This window comes from Leptonotus elevatus, chromosome 19, assembly GCF_054856555.1.
Source record: "Leptonotus elevatus isolate MCC_2025b chromosome 19, RoL_Lele_1.0, whole genome shotgun sequence".
Lineage (NCBI taxonomy): Eukaryota > Metazoa > Chordata > Actinopteri > Syngnathiformes > Syngnathidae > Leptonotus > Leptonotus elevatus.
In genome coordinates, this window is record NC_141257.1 from 2,469,628 (window position 1) to 2,488,712 (window position 19,085).

The following is a 19,085-nucleotide window of genomic DNA, read 5'->3' on the forward strand; positions in this document are numbered from 1 at the left end:
TTTTTTTGCGTGCATACAACTAATTTGTGGTCAGATAAAAGTGCTAGCTTCTTAGGAAACACGTGCAAAACCTTGCTCAATTCTTGAGAGAATCGATTATAGTCACTGGGATTTTTCGGTTCCATCATGCTGACTCATTGGCTTTGAATCATTTGAAGATTTTTTTTTATTTTATTATTTTTTGGGTGGATCGCCTTCTTTTTTGTATAAAATCCTACACAAACATTTTTGGTCAAACTCATTGCATCTGCTATGATTATTTTTCACTTTATTTCAACGAGTTATACTTTTATCCAAAATCATTCATTTGTTGGTTAATTCATTTGCTTCCAAAAACGTATAAATATGTTCCATTTCAAATATTACCATTCTCCCAAAGACGGATTTGTACTTTGTGCAGCCTCTGAACTGAAGAGAATGGTTGAAGCAGTAGTAGTTATTACAAAAATGGCCAGCAGGTGGTAGCAGAGTATCAAGAGCTGAACCAGGGCCACGTTGAAAACAAGCTAATTTCCCCGTTCTTTTGTTAAGTTCCATGTTTTTACAGCAATAGCACAAAATATTCTGTGGGCCTAGCAAAATCAGTCAAAATCCAGTAAAACAGCCAGGAGCAAAGGGGGTTGCTTCAGTGAAAATGGCTGCGAGTGAATGAGTTAACCTTAAAAAATGTCTGTTTCGTTTTTTTTTGGTACCAAATCCTACTTGTATTTGACTGTTTCTTGACTGCAAATTGGCATTTTGTTTGCACGTTATATCAATATTGTGGCCACAATTTATTTTTTTTGTTCTGGTTGAAAGAACCACAAACTCCTTCGAGGACAACAACTTGGACTTTTTTTTTCCCAGCCAATCGAAGTCAAATGGTCATAAAGTATGAACAGTAAACATCATTGGACTGTATGGAATCCCCTTTTTTGGCAGATGGCGAGCCCTCCATTTTGTTGACTTGACAGAAGTGCCCGGCCAAGATGGTTTTAAGACTGAAGAGGGACCCCTGGCCCGGCGTCGTGGAACGCCGGGAACATTCCGGACTTTACGGAACCGCTTCTTCCTGGAGGCGAGGACGTTTTGTACGCTTTCAGGAAGTGACTCAGACTCGCCGCCAGCCATGTTGTGTTGCCGAAGGCGGACATTTTGTCCCTTCTGCTTACTAAGAAACTTGAGCATTTTTGGAGCTTTGGCGAATCCCGTCGTCATTCCCGTCGATTCCAAAGACTCCCGGCTTAGCGCGTCGACGTATTTTTGGGGCATTTTGCTTATCAGAGCCAAAAAAGCGGAACCTTAAAAAATATATAATAATTTTGAACTCTTTATTGGCAACAAGCGCAACTGACGGATGTCTTTTTTTCTTTCTTTTTTTTTTGGTGCGCTGCTGCTGCCATGAATGTCACAAAGCGAAACTCAGGCAGAGAGCTTATTTTTCTTGACTTAAAAAAAAAATGTATTTCCAATTTTAAATCCAAACAAGCGTGCCTTTCAAAGCACCACATACCAACTTGCCTTCTGTTTTTAAACATCAAACTATATATATATTTTAGTCACAAAAAAAAAATCCAAATGTTATATTTCAATATGGTCGTTTGATACAAATTGGGGAACTACAACCTATTTTTCGTGCTGAAGATATACGTGTACATATAAATACAGTATATATATATATTCTATATAACGCCCACTGTATTACCACGCCTTTGCCTTCTTGTGCCGCCGTTGGAGTTTATATTTATATTGATAAATATGAAAGTTAGGGCCCACAATATCATGGAAACGCACACAAAAAATGTCAGGTCCAAAGCTGGCGCCATGCTCTGATTGGCTGAGATGTGGACTGTTGACCAGCACGCGCACACACACCCGTGTTAGGTGACATCACAGACGTCGCCATAGAAATGGCACACGCCCTTTCCACAAACACACACACACAGGAAATGACATCACTAAACCTCAGCGCAAGTGTGGCGAGAGCGGGACTTCCCATAGAATAGCTCGCTCGGTGTGTACGTGAGTTTGTGGCAGTGTGTGTGTTTTCAGAGCGCGTGTGACGCCGTGAGTGGATCTGTTTCCACAGTTCCACATAGAAAGCCAGCTGCGGTCTTGCACATTTTTTTGTCATCATCTTGGCCAGAGAATGTGCTATTTTGACTCTTAAATTTGATAGTTTAAAAAAAGCGGGTCAAACCTTGCACAAAGTGTTTGTTTTTGTTTTTTAAAGTAGTGCTCAAAAAACATCACACCAACTTTAACCCCCGACCCTTCCCCCGCACACATGCATATATTACTGTTACTATTTTAATGATATTGTATCGTGATATTAACCAGCTTATTTTGTATGTACGTTTGCCCAGTCGCTTTTTTGCTTTGGTTATAATTTTTCTCTGAATGATTTATTTTATTTTATTTTCAATTTGCACTCTTGTCTTTCTAGTGGACCTTTTTTTCTTTTTAACTTTTTTTTTCTTTTTCTTTTTTACCACAAGTGTGTAACCCAGGAAACTGTTTTCTTTCTTTTTTTTTATTACTATTATTAATGCTGTGTGTATATATATTTTTTCTTATTTGGAGAATTCTGTAAGGAAAATGTGTTAAAAGAAAAAAAAGAGCATTGTAATGTTGAACTGTTATTCCAATTTGTCGGTGTCTCGTCAGCTGTCGGTCAACGTGATTGACGGCTTCATGGAGGAGGGGAGAGGCGGCCGCTCAATGTTTCTTTTTCTGTGTTCATCTTCACGTGTAATTAAAACAATAATCAGGGTTCATTAAAAAAAAAAAAGGAAAAATGCATTTGTTTCCTGTTTGTTTCATTTTGGCGCCACCAACAGGTCTGTTGAGAACACACAGCCTAGCATTGTGTTAGCATCATTACACTGAGCATAGCTGGCTAATGCTAGCATGTAGCGCTTAGTTTACAAGTAAATTTATTTGCTAACTGATGACAAAATTGCTTTTTAGTGTCTTTAAGAAAACTACCAATATCGATGCATTGTGATTAAAAGGTATGTAAAACAGAAATAAGTCTTAAAAATGTGATGGCCTTATTGTCATTTCCTATCCTGGCACATATGGCAGCCATTTTGAGGATGTGATGTTTTTGTGTGTCTTTTGTCAAGCAGACCTTTGTGTTGCGGTACACGGGAATCTCTTGGGGAAGATTGGAACTCTTTGTGTGAGTGTTTTGTGCTGGATGACACCATGTCACACTTTGTTCTCCTCCATCTGCAGGAAACACAAACACTTCATTTGACATCTTTCGCCGAAAGTCTACGTGTGCTGCCGGAGGTTCGATCTTTTTTTCTCTCCCCTTTTTCAGTCCTCAGAATTTTTTTTAAAATGGTTGAACTGCCCTAAGTTTAGTTAATTACATTTAAACGGTTCAAAAGAGGACATTCACATTTGCTACTTGTGTCCTTGCCTAGTTACAGTTTGTGTCCACCACCATGTTAAAATGCGTCGAGGACATTCATGTTTTAGCTTTTAGGTGGTTACTGTACTGTATACACTTTAGCTTCACTAACTGTAACGCCCCTTGGTGGCAGTATACAGTATTGCAACTCGATACATCTTTCTTGACTTTTAACAGTGCATTAGTAGTATACATAAATGAATACATTATATCAATGAGTTTGTAACGATGCACGCAACAATCGTGACATAAACTATACACGTAGCAGTTTTTGAGTTGTATATTTGTGGAATAGTATACTGAAAGATTGCCCCTATGACCCGGTTGTCATTTTAAAACATCTTGTTAATATCACATTTTTTGTTGTTAGTTTTGAAGCGTCCGCCACAATGTGATTGACGGCCTGTTTGGCCTCCAGCTGAGAGGCACTGTTGTCTGGCTGAGGGATGGGGTCAGAGGTCACGCACCGGAGGGGGATGAGAGGTCGGTGAGGGTCCGGGGGAGGGAGGCACCGAGACAGAAAGCAGATCACAGCACGGCTAATTATCACACATTGTTAGGGGCCCCTGCTGGAACGCAAAAATAACATTCACGTCTTACACAACAACAAAAATTCTTACACTAACAATAAAAAACTCACACAAGAAAATACCATTGTCACCAAAGACTCGCACTCCATAAACATTCATCTAAAACCCTAAAAACTCACAATCACTAAACACACACACACTAAAGCAACCTTGTACATGCAAATCATGAAGAACCTCTAACCGCAGAAAAACAACTCAAGTCTCACCCCACCCCCTCCCTTAAAAAAACTCTCTCAAAACTTATGCAGCAAAAACAAAATACCTCTCATGCAAAAACACACAAAAAAACTTAGACAGGCAATTAACAACTTTTCACACAGCAAAAAACAAAACAGCATGCCTGTTTTAGTTCAATACAGTACTTTTTAAATTGTGTATAGTCTAATTTCGCGTTTTTTTATTGTATTTGTTCTGTTCTTTTTAAACATTATTTTTCTCTAGTACAACTTGTGTTTTTATGATTCCCAACCGCTTAGTTGCACGTTGTATTAATGCGATGGCGCCACCTAGTGGGCAAAGTGGCTTCCTGCAGCGGTTGCTTATGATAAAACAAAAACATAAAATTACCATCAACTACCATGAATGGATAGATAGATAGATAGATAGATAGATAGATAGATATAAATGATTGCCTTGGTGCACGTTCACAAACATGTCTGTGTCTGCGAGCACGTCAAGTTATGTAACACGCGGAATGCTGTGCGTGCGCGCGCCAGTCAAGACTGCAGCGTTACCGTCGGCTAACTTCACATCGCCGCTTGTTAGCTATTTGTGGACAATTTGTAACGCACGCGTTAAATAGTTATACGTGCGTGCTTCCAGCATCTCAGTGTCTTAAAATGAAGCTTAATCCCGCCCTTGGAGCACTTTACTCTACGGGCTTTTCCCGTTTGGCGAAGCTGATGGCAACAAGCTTCTCATGACCTCACCGCTGCGTTCGCCTATTGGTCCGCGCAAAACAGCGCCCTCGGCCAATCGTGCGCGGCTATGGTGACGTATGGCTGCCCTGCGCCTGCACCGATTGGGCCGGAGGGCGGAACTCGGGGAAGCAGTGGTGTTTTGAACGTCTCTGATTGGTCGAGAGAACGCAAGAGCGCCTGTGAAAGAGAAAGTGTTTCAGTTGGGAGTTATGTTGTTTGCTTCTGCTCAAATTAGTCTTTGGGTTTGTATTTGACATGAGAAGAAATCAGACATAGAAGGAAGTTAACTCATTTTGGTTTAAGTATCTTTACTGTTTGAGCTGACGGCGCAACGTTTTTAGCCATATTAAAAATGACCGGTTCTTCTAGTGTTTTATTTTTCGTCTATTACATGTTTACCGGTTTAAAACACTTGATTAAAATAAATAAATAAATAAGTGAATACAAGACATATAACGCCGCTACTTCCGCATAAGTCACGCCCACAGAAGCACCCGATTGGCCAGCGCATCCTCGATCTCCCAACAGCTGTTCTGTGTTTTCCCACACCGCCATTGGCCTCCTCACTCTGTCAATCAAATTTACTTTCCGGCCTTCTCCCGCCCCTACCTCGTCTCCTCGCGCTACCATTGGCTACTGTACCCGTCCGCGTGTTGCCATTGGTCGAGTGTGTTGGTTGTCAAGGCTTCGGGGTCTCCATTCACCATTTTGCGACTGTAGCGTAGAATGTACAGGGGCACTAGTTTTTTCTCGCCTCATTTTAAGTTGCCTCGCCGGAGAAACATGGACGACGACTAACTGGCAGCCGCGGACGACCGGAGCGGCCTCCCTTGCCCTATTTTCACCCGCGGACTCAGCCCGGCTCTCGTCCACATTAGCCGCGCGGTGAGTGTAAGCTAACTAATGCTTCTCTTACAGCACTGCAGCGAGCCGCTAACATTCTCCCTTTTTGTCTTATTCTTATTTAACGCTGTTATTTTCTGCGTATTTTAGTGAGGGGTCTAGCTTGGCGTGTGCGTGAAAGGGGGCAGCCGAGGGAAGGGAAAGGAGGAGGGGGGGAGAGAAAAAGGGAGCGGTGCGTCTCGACATAGTGAGCCTGGCTCAAAGTTTTCCACTAGAATTAAATCCAACGTCATAACTAACAAACTACACCGACGGCTGCGAGTTCAGAGCGCAGAGTGTCGTTATCACGACTGACTGCAAGGGAGGGCTGCGGGGGGGCTGTCGAGGAGCCGTGTCGTCCCAATATATATATATAAATAAATAAATAATTAAAAAAAAACATTTAGAATCGGGCCAATGACGTCGTGAGTGCGTGCAAAGTTGTGCAGGAGGCCTCAGCTGTCATTTCACACAGCTGTCACTCTCAGATGGGGTCGAGCTGGCACTTTTAAAAGACACTTGGATGTCTTCTTGTTGTTCGGCGTTTCCAATTTTTGGGTCGCCGAAGAAGGTCTCACTCAATCCTAGGGGAGAGCAGGATTTCCTTGCGGCCTTGTGCGTGCGCGTGTGTGTGTGTGTGTTTTGTGCGCGCCTGCTCGGCCTGCAAGCATGCATGTTGCCAGGCTTGCACAAAACTGGTGCAAACATTCACGTAGTCACTTGCTGCTTTTGTAATAGTCAAGTTTGTTTATATAACGTAGACTCTGAATATTCTTTATTGGCCAAATGTGTGAAAAGTAGGGCTGGGTGATATGCCAATAATGGTAATTAATGAATTTTTATCATTTACTATGACCTGCAGGGAAAAAAGAAGAAGCTGAATTTAGGTCATTTTATTTGAACTTATAATGCTTAAGCTCAGCACAACTATGAAAAGTTAACTTAATTGGTCAAATTAAAGGTTAAATAAAGGCTGTTTGAAACATAAAGGGGCTGAATTCCCCCCCCCCCCCCCATATAAGCTAGAGCGGTCAAATTCATTCCTGTCGTGGGCCACTTTGTAATTGCAGTTTCCCTCGGAGGGCCATTATGACGGTGACACCATATAAATGTTTAATCGCCTCATATTATTACACACACTATATATATATATAGTACACAAAGTGATGGCTAACTCATTTAGAAATCATTACTCAATAATAATTTGTCATTCATTTGCTCCTTTGATGCTAACATTAGACAAAAAAAATGTCAACTGTCATTTTGGAATATCAAGCGACATACAAACCTTTTAGAAATTCAAAATATATTTGTTAAACAAACAGCACACAGTGAGTTAGGTAACTGAATCACGTTGCAACGTGAACGTACGCCACGTGCTCATAAAATGCTAACAATAGCCAAAAATGTCATGTCTGTCATAGTGAAATATCAGTTGTTATAGTAATAATAATAAAGAAATAAAAAAAACATCAGAAATTCAGAGCAGCGTAACAAACACTCAATAAGTAATAGTCGCTGCTAGTGTGAGTAAACAGGCTCGGCTGCACGCAGGCCCAGCTGTAATAATCCTGTTACTCACTTAGTTATTCCCCCGTGCACAGAACGGCACAAGCTTTTGTGCATGACAAATAGACCATCCATAGGTTTCAGACATCCCATAATATGCGGACAGATGACCCCCGGTTGAGGACAAGCGCTGTAGAAAATGGATGGATGACTGTTATTCCCATTTCATTTCTGCGATGTTGCCTACAGGAAATAATAGAAATAAGCTTTTCAGGGTCAAAATGTCGCCGCCGTAAAACTTTTAAGTCACTTTTGAACCTTCTGAGACCGGAGGTAGGAAAACGATGGCGACGTAACTGCCCGTCCCGGTCTTTAATATGGCCGACCAAGAGTTTAAAAATACATTGTTTGCGTAATAGCATGAATTGCGTGCATAATAAGTTTTTGAACTTTTTTTAGAAAACAAGAAAAATATAGAACATATTCAATAAACGAAAATTGCATAGATTCTACCGATTTGCACGAGATGGGTGACTGAGAATCTCATTTAGTATTATTTTCTTATTGGTTGATTCAAATGTATTTGATTTAAAAAAATATTGTTTAATTAAATAATTGGTTGCTTGATTTATTGAAATTAATATAATTTTACATTTACTTATTTACTTCATTAAATATTTGATAGATTAATTATAATGACATAATTGTAAAATAAATAATAATAATACATGAGAGTTATTTTAATATTAAAATAAACTATATATTTTTCAAAAAAGTCATCAGTAAAGGTGTTAAGCTAAAATATATTTGATATTATAATTTCGATATTGTTAAATATTTGGTTGATGTAATTCTGATGAATAATTTCAAAAATGTTTTATAAGTAAAGTTAACTCATTTACATCCACATTAAAATTTGGATCAAAATATGATATAATATATGTAGATGTACATTTTTTAAAATTGTTTCTTTTAATAGTTCAATATTAACTTTTGCATGTTCCACAAAAACATACTTTTTTACATAAACTTCCGCTCTATTTTATATAGCTCATGTCGCAAACCACATACTCGCAGAAGCAAATGAGGCCCTTGAGCACAAAAAGTGCGCACACCCTTGTTTCTTACCTGTCGTGCAAGTGTAAAAAATAATTGGCTCATTTGGTCCGCGAGCACCTTCCACCCTTGAACACACAAATTGTACAACAGTTGACATTAACGCAGTGCACGGCAGCGTAACGGCGGCATTGTGCCATCCATTTCATGGAACGACATATCTTTGTCAAGTCATTTTTCTTGTCATGAGGCCTTCAGGGTCCCCTTTGAACAGTAGTCTTAACTGTCATTATAATAATGTTACACTTGTGTGTAATTATAATTATAGTACACTTTTGTGGGCACAAAAAACAAATAAACAGCAACTAAGTGCAAATAGAAAAAAGTCAACACGAGCGGATCAATAATAATAAATAAATAAATCATAAAATTGACCAGTTCAGTTTAAATGAAAGGTTAATAATTACCGTATCATAATTAGAGTATATGTCACACACGTTTGAATTATGACAGAGATAAATAAAAAAATATATTTAAAAAATCCACCCTTATTAATGTGGCTATTTTGTACAACTAAAAAAACAAATTAGCTTCGGCTGTTTGAGTAGGCTTTTCCTGACTTTTTTTTTTTTTTTTTTTTCACAGTGAGGAGTTACAGTTATTTACCTACAGTTACGCCATCACAGTTTCAGATACTTAGTTGAAGTCACACAGTTGAAGTCATTTAGTTCCAAACTTGGAATGTGGCTACGTTACAAACTGCGCAAACTTGTGTTACATTGATTGGAGTCATTTAACTGACTGCTATTTGGATCTGTTTATAATTTCCCGCACCCTGACTCAAGTTGCATCAGAATGAAAACAGCCCCAAAGCATGATTGTGCCACCAGCAGGCTTCATTGGAGCTTTGGTGTTGTTTTGGTCACGAGCCGTCTTGTTTGCCCCAAACATGCTTTTAGGAATTATGTGCCCAAAAAAATTTATAAAAATCATCAGACATTTTCCCACATGTGTTAGGGAGATTTTATTATGAAAGAGACACGTTTTACAAATTCTTCAGGTTTCTGCAATAAATAAATAGCTCGATTGTGATTGTCATTTAGAAGAGGGTGTGCACACTTGTGCAACCACGTTATTTCAATTATTTATTTATAATTCCCCTCTCAAAAAATGTAATAGAATTATTTTGTACAGTGTAAAGGTCTCGTAATGGTGCGAAATGATTGATCTTGGCCTCATTTGGTTACATCGCCAAAACCTTGCCTTTTAAACAGGGGTGTGCAGACTTTTTATAGCCGCTGTACTCATCACATAGACATGACATTCCTTGACCTGACACGGGGAATCCACGATCGCGTGTGTTTTTTTTTCTTCACCTAACATGACTCGGCCTACGACAGCGGATATTCCTGTCCATGTGGACACGTGACATACAACTGCAGTCATTAGCAGTTTTACATCAAGACGTGTTTCGCCTTGGCAAACAAGAGCAGCGGCAATATTAGTTGTATTTTTGTGGAGGATAAAGAATATATGCCCGTGAGTAGAGTTGTACAGTGGACGCCGACATGTTCGCGGCTTGATCTCGTGTTATTTGTGGAAAATCCTGCTTATTTGTGGCTATTTGTCCCCCTTATGTTGCATTAACAACAATTCTAATATACCGGTATACAAACAATAATGTATAAGCTTTTTTTCATGGCAGTTAATGAGTGTCATTATTCACAGATGTCGGTGTTGAAATATGATTGGCTTCGGGGCTTATAACTAGCATGACATCGATGCTATTTTTGTTAGCCCGTGTGTTAGCATTAGGCTAGCAGACGTTCGGAAGTTATGTGGTTATTAAAAACACAACACTTCATTCTCTTCTTGTTTAAAGTTCAACTGGGACTTTTGGACTTAAATACATGTAAAAGTCTGTACTTTTTGAGGTTTAAACATCACTTTTTCCTTTTTGTCTACAAGTTCTACTACTACTAGTACTACTGCTTATTGTAAATACAGAGTGTATGATTGCTACCTGTAAAGAATTGACGGCTCGGATTGCGGATGATTTCTGTACTTTAATGCGTATTCCATTTTGTTGACATAAACCGCAAACGCAAAATTCCTCAAGAAAAGCCTTCTTGAGAATCGCCATTTTTCGAGGGTACCCGAAATTTGCAAATACAAAACTGTGAAAACCACAGAGTTCTTTATAAACACATCTGCTTGACAGTACTCATCAATTTGCTCTCATTTTTTTCTCATCGTTAAGAGACTTCAATGCCCGTCACGTATACCTGTTCCGTACGCGCTGCAGTTGAGGCCGCCGCGGGTTTCACGCGGCCGAACGCGAGTTGCATCAGGTCTTTGACGCCGGCGCGTTATCATCGGCCCCATGACTGCGCCACCAGCTGTTGCTCCGCCCCGCGAGCAACAAACCGCACTCACTCACTCACTCACACATGCACTCACTTACTCACACATGCTCGCTCTCACACACGCACGCTACCTCAGCTGCCACCATGCCAGGCTCATTATGCTCTCGCTTCCAACACAGCAGTACCTTGACTTTCGTGTTTGTGAGTCAATGCCGACATTGACTGGCAGCCTTTTATTGTTGTGTGGGACCAGTTCTCGTGTTTTGTCTCATACTTTAATTTTTTTTTTTTTTGTGGACTTGAGCTTCTTAATGATGGCTTTCCTTTTAATGTCTTGTAACTATAACAACAAGAAGCGGTGATGTCACTCTTTCCTATCCTATGCGTTGTTGGTTTTGGCACTTTTCGCAGTCGTGGTTTTAAAGTGCTCGTCTTGTCTTTCCGCTCGCACTGACCGCTCTTGGACTATTAGCACTACTATGAGTGAGATGTTTCATTACCGCCTTTCGTTTTTGGTATTTTATGTTTTTTTTTTTTTTTTAAGTCGCGCAGTTTAACTCTTGACTGCACAAAATGAGGCAACGGAGAACAGATGAGCAAACAAACAAGTTAAATGGTGACAACAGGCCCCCATCAGCCACATTCAACATGTCAGCTAAATCAATCTATTGAGCTAGTCACCCCCCCCCCCCTACCCCCGCCCCCCCGAGCGGAAGCACAAGTGTGAGCGAGCGAGGCGATTAGGACGATTATGACTGATTCGTTCTGAATGTGAGTGAAAAGAACGAGCTAGGAGTCAAAAATCAATAGCAGGGGCCGTCACACGTAAGCGAGGCCTCAGCTGGAAAAAGAGGAATCAAACATACCGGTACTCGTTTTTTATATATTTTTTAACTAAAACTATGGCATAAAAACAAACCTATTTATGCCTATCCATCTATTTTTGCGCTCTTTCTGTAATGGCTTGACAGTGACAACAGTGTGAGTCAACGCATGTTGCTACAGCTAACTTTTTTAGGTCCAAAGTTTGCGATCATGTTGAAGAAAACATCAGAGGCACCGCTGAAAGATAACTTCAGAATCTAACGCTGGATGCTAACATTGGTCGAAAGCTAATATCAGAAGTTAAAATTGGTCTTCATTAGGATTAGCGGTTCAGAAAATGGATGGATAGCTCTAGGTAACGTTGGAAGCTAACTAAAGCAGCTAACACTAAAAGCTCACTTTGGACGGTAATGTTGAAGCTAACGTTAGAGGTAACATAGACGCTAACATTAGAAATAAAGCCGGACGACAACTTGAAAATCTAATGCTGGGTGCAAATTGTTGCGAGCAACAATTTGTAAGATAATTTTTGAGCAACATTGGAAGTTGATCTTCATTAACACTAACATGAAATCTAACATTGGGTTCTAAGGTCAAGAGCAAACGTAGGGCTTCGTTAGCGCTAAAGTGGTAATGTTGGAGCTAACATGAAAGCTCATGCTGGAAGCTAATGTTGAAGCTAGTCCCATTAACAATCTAGGTAACAAGCCATCTTTGAAATCTTAACTAAAAATTGGCGGCAACATTGGAAGCTAAGGTTGGAAACTAACATTTGGTGAAAATATTGGAATCTAATGTTGAAGCTAACTTGAAAGATAACTTCAAATGGTAAATTTGGAAACTAATGTGCTAACAGAAGCTAATGTTTGTTTCCCAATGCAGAGAAATTGTCCAAATTGGTGTTGACGGTGGCGGAAGTTCAAAAGCCAATAAAATGGCTAATCATAGGAAAGTAGTAATTAGTACTTTTAAAGTTTGTAAAGTGGCAACATACACGCTGGAGAAATCAAATAAACTGTCAGCCATTTATTTTTAAAGGTACTGTTGTTAGATACATTTGAAATACTTGAGTGTTTTTTTTTATCATAGTTTGGGGTTTAAGAACTGTTAATACAGGCAATTTTGCCACACAGCTCATTCAACATGTCAGCTAAATCTATCTGTTGAGCTTTTTTTTTATTTTTTATTTTTTTTAAAGTCTAAGCATTAGTGTGAGCGATATCGGCAAATACAGTAGTTCCTTCCGAATGCGAGTGACAAGTCCAAATCAACCGGAGATGCGCTCACGCGCGTGAGCAAGGCTGAGAAAAGGAGGAATAAAGTAAAAGAGGAAGTTAGGTAATGGAGGAAATGGAGTTAGTTGGGGCGGATTGACTCTGCTTTGCAATACAGTAAACAGATAAAGGTCGCCACAGAAGAGGAGGAAGGAGCGAGGATGAGGGTGGGTGGAGGGTGCTCAAGACAGAGCGAAAGGGAGGGTTTGACTATGCGAGCGAACAAGGAATTCCCCCGCCCCTGCTTCCCCGGATAAAATGCAGTGTGTGTGAAAGAGAGTGAGAGCGAGTAGGAAGACTTGCCCGGGCAAACTGCAAAGTGCTCGTCCATGTTTTACTTCAGCCACGGCTGCCGCCGCTTCAATGTGTTTTAGCCTGCTAGCCGCTAGCCTTGCGTGGATGCATGTGAGTACAACGTCTTATGTAACACCGTGTTGTGTTATCAAAGTGTCAATGAGTCACATTCATTACTACGCCAATTCATCAATAAGCCGCTTAAAACCTTAGCCAGAAATGAAGGCCAGGCAACTCGCGACAATGCTTCTTCCAAGTTTGCGGCGAGAGTTTTGGTCGAGGAAAGCCTGCAGGCCGGGAAATATTTTGTGTTATTGCCGAATGCTGTTTGTTGGTCTGTGAGGAAGACTACGAAGCACGCGTCGACAACGTTTCCACGTACCTCAAATTAAATGGAAACTGTTTCCCAATCTCTACTGAACTAAGAACATTGTACAACTCTCATGGCATTGCACTAATTACAATTGTCACAAAAAGTACATGTATTGAAGTAATGAGGATCTCATCTCAATGGACCCACAAAATGACCATGTGGTGTGTATTTTGGGACAGTTTTTCTGTTTTTGTTGTTCAAATGGCAACAGGTGGATGCATAAGTTAATTGTGCCATCTGCCATCTAGTGGAACAGCATTTAATTGTTCTGCCTATCACTATAAACAGACAAAAATATATATATATATTTATAGTGGATACATGATTTCCAGACCAATCATACATTAATAAATTGATTGATGAAACTCCTCCAACGCTCTTGTTGTGTTGTTATAATTATCATTCCTGTCTTTCAGCATCTCTGGAATAAAACGGTGGCAAGTGAAGAAGTGGCCCCGATCGAGAAGCAATGACAGCAAGGGTCCCTGGAAGACATAACTAGAGAGGAAAGAAGAAAGGAAGGGAGGGGGGGGGGACAGAAGAGAAGCAAACGTGATAGAACAACTAGGAGACGGTCTTGTCCGGAGGAAAGCCTAGCTTCATGACAAGATGAAGCCAATCAAAAAGCAGGGCCGGCGTTCCCCCCCCTCCACCCGGGCCAAAGGGGGAAAGCGGCGGGGTGCCAGCGAGGCCCCCGAAGGAGGCGAGAAAAGAGACTCTGATGAAAACCGAGACAGAACCATGCAAGGCCAAGATCACTTTTCTTTCTCTTCTCAGTCTGAGACCCCCGATCCAGTTAGAACCCGGGACTCTTCCAACGGGGAATCGCTTGTCATTGACTCTGAGAATTTGCTAGCATCGTCAGACGTTCGATCCGGACATTCGGCGTTGAGTGCTGGGAGCCACAGTGACAGTAATGCTAGCAGCTGCAGCAACAGCAGCACACCAAGCGCCAACAGCAGCCCCAACCCTACGTCCAGTCGCAAAACTGCCACCTTTAAGGCCCGCGTTCCCAAGAAGAAGTACACATCTGAACACTGCTCCATTACTACTGGCAGTAACCATGGCAACCTTGCCTCCAGGACCCCTCCTCCACTTGTGAGCAGCGGGTCCCTAAACCAGGGGTCATCATGTTCAGGTAGTCCCATAAATGTTTCACTCCCTGATGGCCATAGCCAAAATCTGGGTCTAATGGCGGACAGCAGAGAACCACATCAGGACGGTTCTCCCGGACCTCCTATCCTGTCACTGCGAGGGGAAAGGGACAGGCCAGGAGGGGCAGAGGTGGCCAGGGATGCGGAGCGAGTGTCGCCCAGTCCCCTGCCCCGCTGCTCCTCCACAGACACGGCCAGTGAGCACTCGGCAGACCTGGAGGTGGTCGCAGATCTTTCCTCACGTCCACCCTGCAGTCTCTCCGAGGCGCTCTCTGAAGCTCTAGCCAAGGGACTCAAAAATCAGCGAATCCTGGCCCGTCAACTCCTAACAAGAATTGATGAGGATGGAGGAGCTGAAAGACGAAGCGATGGGAAGAATATGGACTTGGTGTTCTGCGCCGGTGTTGTCCGTAGAGTCAACGGTGAACATGGAAGCTTGGAGGTACAGCTGAATGGGCAGAAGACACTCTACCGTTACCCTTATCGACACATAAGCCCCCCAGGGGTTGTAGACATCATCCTTGATGCCCCTCCTCCTGGTGTGCACCCTATTCCACTCGGCACCCGCGTCTGTGTACCCTTCAACAACGAGGAAGGCAGCGAGGGCAAGTGGTACCGGGAAGGTGTGGTGACTCAGGTGGATACTCATCCAGCAGTGGCCAATCGCTACCGTGTTCTCTTGTCTGATGAGAAAGTGTCATCTCTGAATGAAGATGAGGATGACAGGGTGGCAGCCAGTTCCACCCAGGCCGTGTGGGTGTCCAGGCAAACACTGCGGCTCCTGGTGCCACCTTGGGACCTGGACTTACCATCAAGAGAGACAGATGTAGACGCTCAAGATCATGAAATGGCGCAAGAAGACAGGGATGAAATGGACGTGGAGCAGGAGGTGTGTCGTCTCAGCCGTGGGATGACACCGGTTGTCGGGTCCTTGTTGGGGAGAGTGTACCCTTGCATGGTTCCTGTCTCCACCACACCAGGACACAGCATTACCACTCCAATCACACCGGCCTCAGTCCTCAGCCTGGCTCCTTGGGACATTGAAAACGATTTTGGAAGAGAGAGGGACCTTCAGAGAAAGCAACAAGAAAGGGAGAGTATTGTAAAGCAACAGCAGCAACATCATTCATACATGCCACTCACCCCCGAGGAAGACATGGAGGTGTCCCGCTTCAACATGGTCCCCATGGGAGCATTTATACCGGAACCCAAACCCATGGCAGTTCCTCAACATCGCCACATTGTCTCAAAGCCTCCACCCGGCTACCTCAATCCTCATTTGTCTGTGGTGCAGGGAATTGGAATACCCTCTGGCCATCTTGCCCTAAACCCTCACCCACCTCTCTCCCCGGTCCTGCTTGGCCTGGACCCGGTTGTCGCAGCCGTGGCAGCTAGTAATGCCATCATTTCCACTGCACAGCTCCCGCCCCTGCCCCCTATCTCCTCCAGCATGTCCTCCTCCAGAGTGGAGAAAGCATCAGGAGGCGTTTCCTCCAGTGGAGGTGGTGGTTCTGGATCAGGTTCCAATTCCTCCTCTTCCTCACGTTCGCGCACCCCACTGACAGCCGCCCAGCAGAAGTACAAGAAGGGAGACGTGGTGTGCACGCCAACTGGTATCCGCAAGAAGTTCAACGGGAAGCAGTGGAGGAGGCTTTGCTCCCGCGAAGGCTGCTCTAAAGAATCCCAGCGTCGAGGATATTGCTCCAGACACCTCTCCATGAGGACTAAAGAGATGGAAGCCAGCGGGGGGATCCGAGAGCGAGGAGGGGCCAGCAGCACGGGGACCTTGACCCCGTCTGATCTGCGACTGAGCGGCGGCCGAACAAGCTCAGAGTTTGACTGGGATGAGACTTCTCGGGAAAGCAGCGAGGCCAGCAGCCGTGGAGGAGACTCCCGGCCACGTCTGGTGCTGCCCTCCCTGCTCCCTCAGGACCTTTCTCGCTTTGACTTTGACGAATGTGAAGCGGCAACCATGCTAGTTTCCTTGGGGGGTTCGCGTTTGGGCACGCCTTCATATTCACCCATCTCTAACCAGTCCCCCTTCTCCCCTACACCATCGCCGTCTCCCTCGCCACACTTTTTCCGCCCGGCCAACTTCAGCCCCATCACTGCCCCCTCGCTGCGTCATCGCCAGCTGAGTGGCACAAAATTGAGCACTCTGGGCGCAGAACGGGAACGCCACCTCTCGGGCATCGTGCCCACTTGTCAGACCAACCTCACCTTTACGGTGCCCATGAGTCCCAGCAAGAGGAAGTTGGACAGCCACCCACCTCCTCCACTGCCAGCAGTCCAGGACTACCAGACCAAACTGGAGCAACAGCAAATGGTGGCTGTGGGGGGAGGTGTCGTGGGGGATCTGAACCTCGGGCCCGCTGCCTTTAGAGTCCTTTCACCCCAGAGTCAACCGACAACCCCTTCCTCGCTGACTTTCCCACGGCCACGTAGCGCCACCAGCCGGCCCCCATCCTCTGCCGCTTCCACACCCCCACCCATGCTGGTCTCTCCCACGCCCCCCTCCCCACTTCCCCAGGAACCCTCTCCGCGTCGCATCGTGCCCCTACGAGATTCTCCGGTTATCGTCCGCAACCCCGACGTCCCCCTGACCAAGTTCTCTGACGGCCCCCTCACAAGGCGGGAGAGAAGCCGATCCAGGGAGTTGAGCCAGGCCCAACACGCAGTCCCTCCTGGCCTTCAGGCACCCGTTCCCATAAACGGAGCCACGACCAATGGCGCTGTTCTCCTGCGCAACCCTGCATCTGCCCTAGTCCTGGTCACGTCCAGCTCGGTAAGAAAACATAGTTTCTTCTTTTTGTTCTAATAACTTTCATTCAACCAAGCTGTACTCTTTAGCTTGGTTTTCTGTTTCCATTGTCAAAGGGTATTAAATTATGTACCTTGGCTGACATTGACTGGCGACAAATCCATTGTGTGTCTATACGTGCTCTGACTTTGATTGACTGGACAATCAAGGGTGCGCCCCACATCTCATCCAAAGTTTCCACTTGCTCTGCCCAGTCCCTCACCCCAGCTTCAGCAGGCCACGCCGCACTCTCCAGTTCCTCCACTGCCAGTTCAACGTCGACCAACGCAGGGCCCATCCTGTACTCGTCAGGATCCGGGGGCAGGGAGAGAAAGCCTGAGGGTCACCGGGAGGCCACCGGTGGGGTCTTGCCACAGCCGGTAGCGTGTCACCCAACACCCACAGCCCTCTTGCCACTCATTCTGCCCGCCGAATCTTCGCACCCTGCACCCCGCAAGCAAATCATCATGGGACGTCCCGGAACGGGTAAGGAGTTCTCTTGCTCACCATAGACATATAAACATAGACGCCTCAATGAGTGAGAGAAGGTACTAGTCCAGAGAGAAGGTGTTAGTTCCCTCTGTACTGACTCTCTAGGAACTAGTTCCTAGAGAAGTTTAGTCCCCAGAGAATCTACTAGTCCAAGAAAAGGTTGTGGTCCCCATTCGGGGTTCAAGTCTATAGAGAATGTTGTAGTCCCATGATTAAGGTTTGAATAAGTAGAGAATGAACGTCCCTGTTCCAAATATAAATTTCTGTTCCACAGAGAATGTTCTACTCCCAAGTCAAGGTTCTAGTCCAGAGAAAATGTCTTAGTCCTGAGAAGGTTTAGTCCCAATAAAAGGTAGTAGTCCCCGGCAAATCTTCTAGTCTCGAGAGAAAGTTGTACTCCAGAAAGAAGGGTCTTGTATAAAGAAAAGGTTGTAGTCCAGAGATGAGGTACTTTCCCCTAGAGAAGTTTGCAGTCCTGAGAGAAGGTTCTTGTCCAGAGAGTCCCTAGAAGTTTTCAGTCCCCAGAGAAGATTCTAGTATCAATAGATACCAAGATAATCTCTAGCTTATTTTCCATTTTGTGTCTGCTTTTCTGGTGTTCCTTATTGTTTGACTTTTCAATGGCTTCGCTTTAGTCTCGCTTTGAAACAAGTGGGTGTCTTTTGTTCTCGTGTGTATGTATTTTGGCAACATGTGATTCAACATTGTGCGAGATAAGTAAAGGGAGGTGTTAATCACATACTGTCCAACTGTTGCCATGACAATCCTCCTCACATCCACTACGGCCAAATGCAGACGTATAAAAATATGATGTCCCATGCGGAAAAAGATTTGATATAATTTATACCAATACTTATCATTTAACTCTAACTTATCTTTACTACAAAAGTAGGTTATGTGAAGATGAGGGAAACTATAAACTCTTGAATTATTCGTACTGGTCACCCCACCCATGCTGCTTATTATTAATAACTATGACGTTTGCCTTGTATCGCTGGATGTGTGCTGCCATGCATAGTTTCTGTGTGTGTGCGTGTGTGTGCCAGGGGTGTTGCCCTTTATACCAGCGTGTGTGCGTGTAAGAGATAAGGAGTGTGAGTGAAACTCTCAAAGGGTGAAAATATTGACATGTCTAGACATGCAGCGCAGA

At 43.7% G+C, this 19,085-nt stretch overlaps 1 protein-coding gene and 1 long non-coding RNA gene across 5 annotated transcripts in view; one reads left to right on the forward strand and one right to left on the reverse strand.

Annotated features, from left to right (window-relative positions):
* The first annotated feature begins 3,138 nt into the window (after positions 1-3,138).
* cica (capicua transcriptional repressor a) overlaps positions 3,139-19,085 on the forward strand; it is a 29,779-nt gene continuing 13,832 nt past the window's right edge. For 2 of the 4 annotated variants that reach the window (XM_086062243.1, XM_086062246.1), the window contains exons 1-3: positions 5,623-5,795; positions 13,906-17,428; positions 17,659-17,929. In XM_086062243.1, the coding sequence (XP_085918369.1) occupies positions 14,099-17,428; positions 17,659-17,929 (3,601 nt within the window). In that variant the 5' untranslated portion in view covers positions 5,623-5,795; positions 13,906-14,098. Of the gene's footprint in view, positions 3,277-5,622; positions 5,796-13,158; positions 13,228-13,905; positions 17,429-17,658; positions 17,930-19,085 lie in introns of those variants that run through there. The other 2 variants (XM_086062245.1, XM_086062244.1) reach the window with 2 other exon arrangements.
* LOC147157447 (uncharacterized) lies at positions 6,978-10,704 on the reverse strand. Its single transcript, XR_015091377.1, has 3 exons — positions 10,643-10,704; positions 8,430-8,485; positions 6,978-7,544 (listed from the first exon to the last, which is right to left on the reverse strand). It is a non-coding gene; the product is annotated as an uncharacterized LOC147157447 (long non-coding RNA).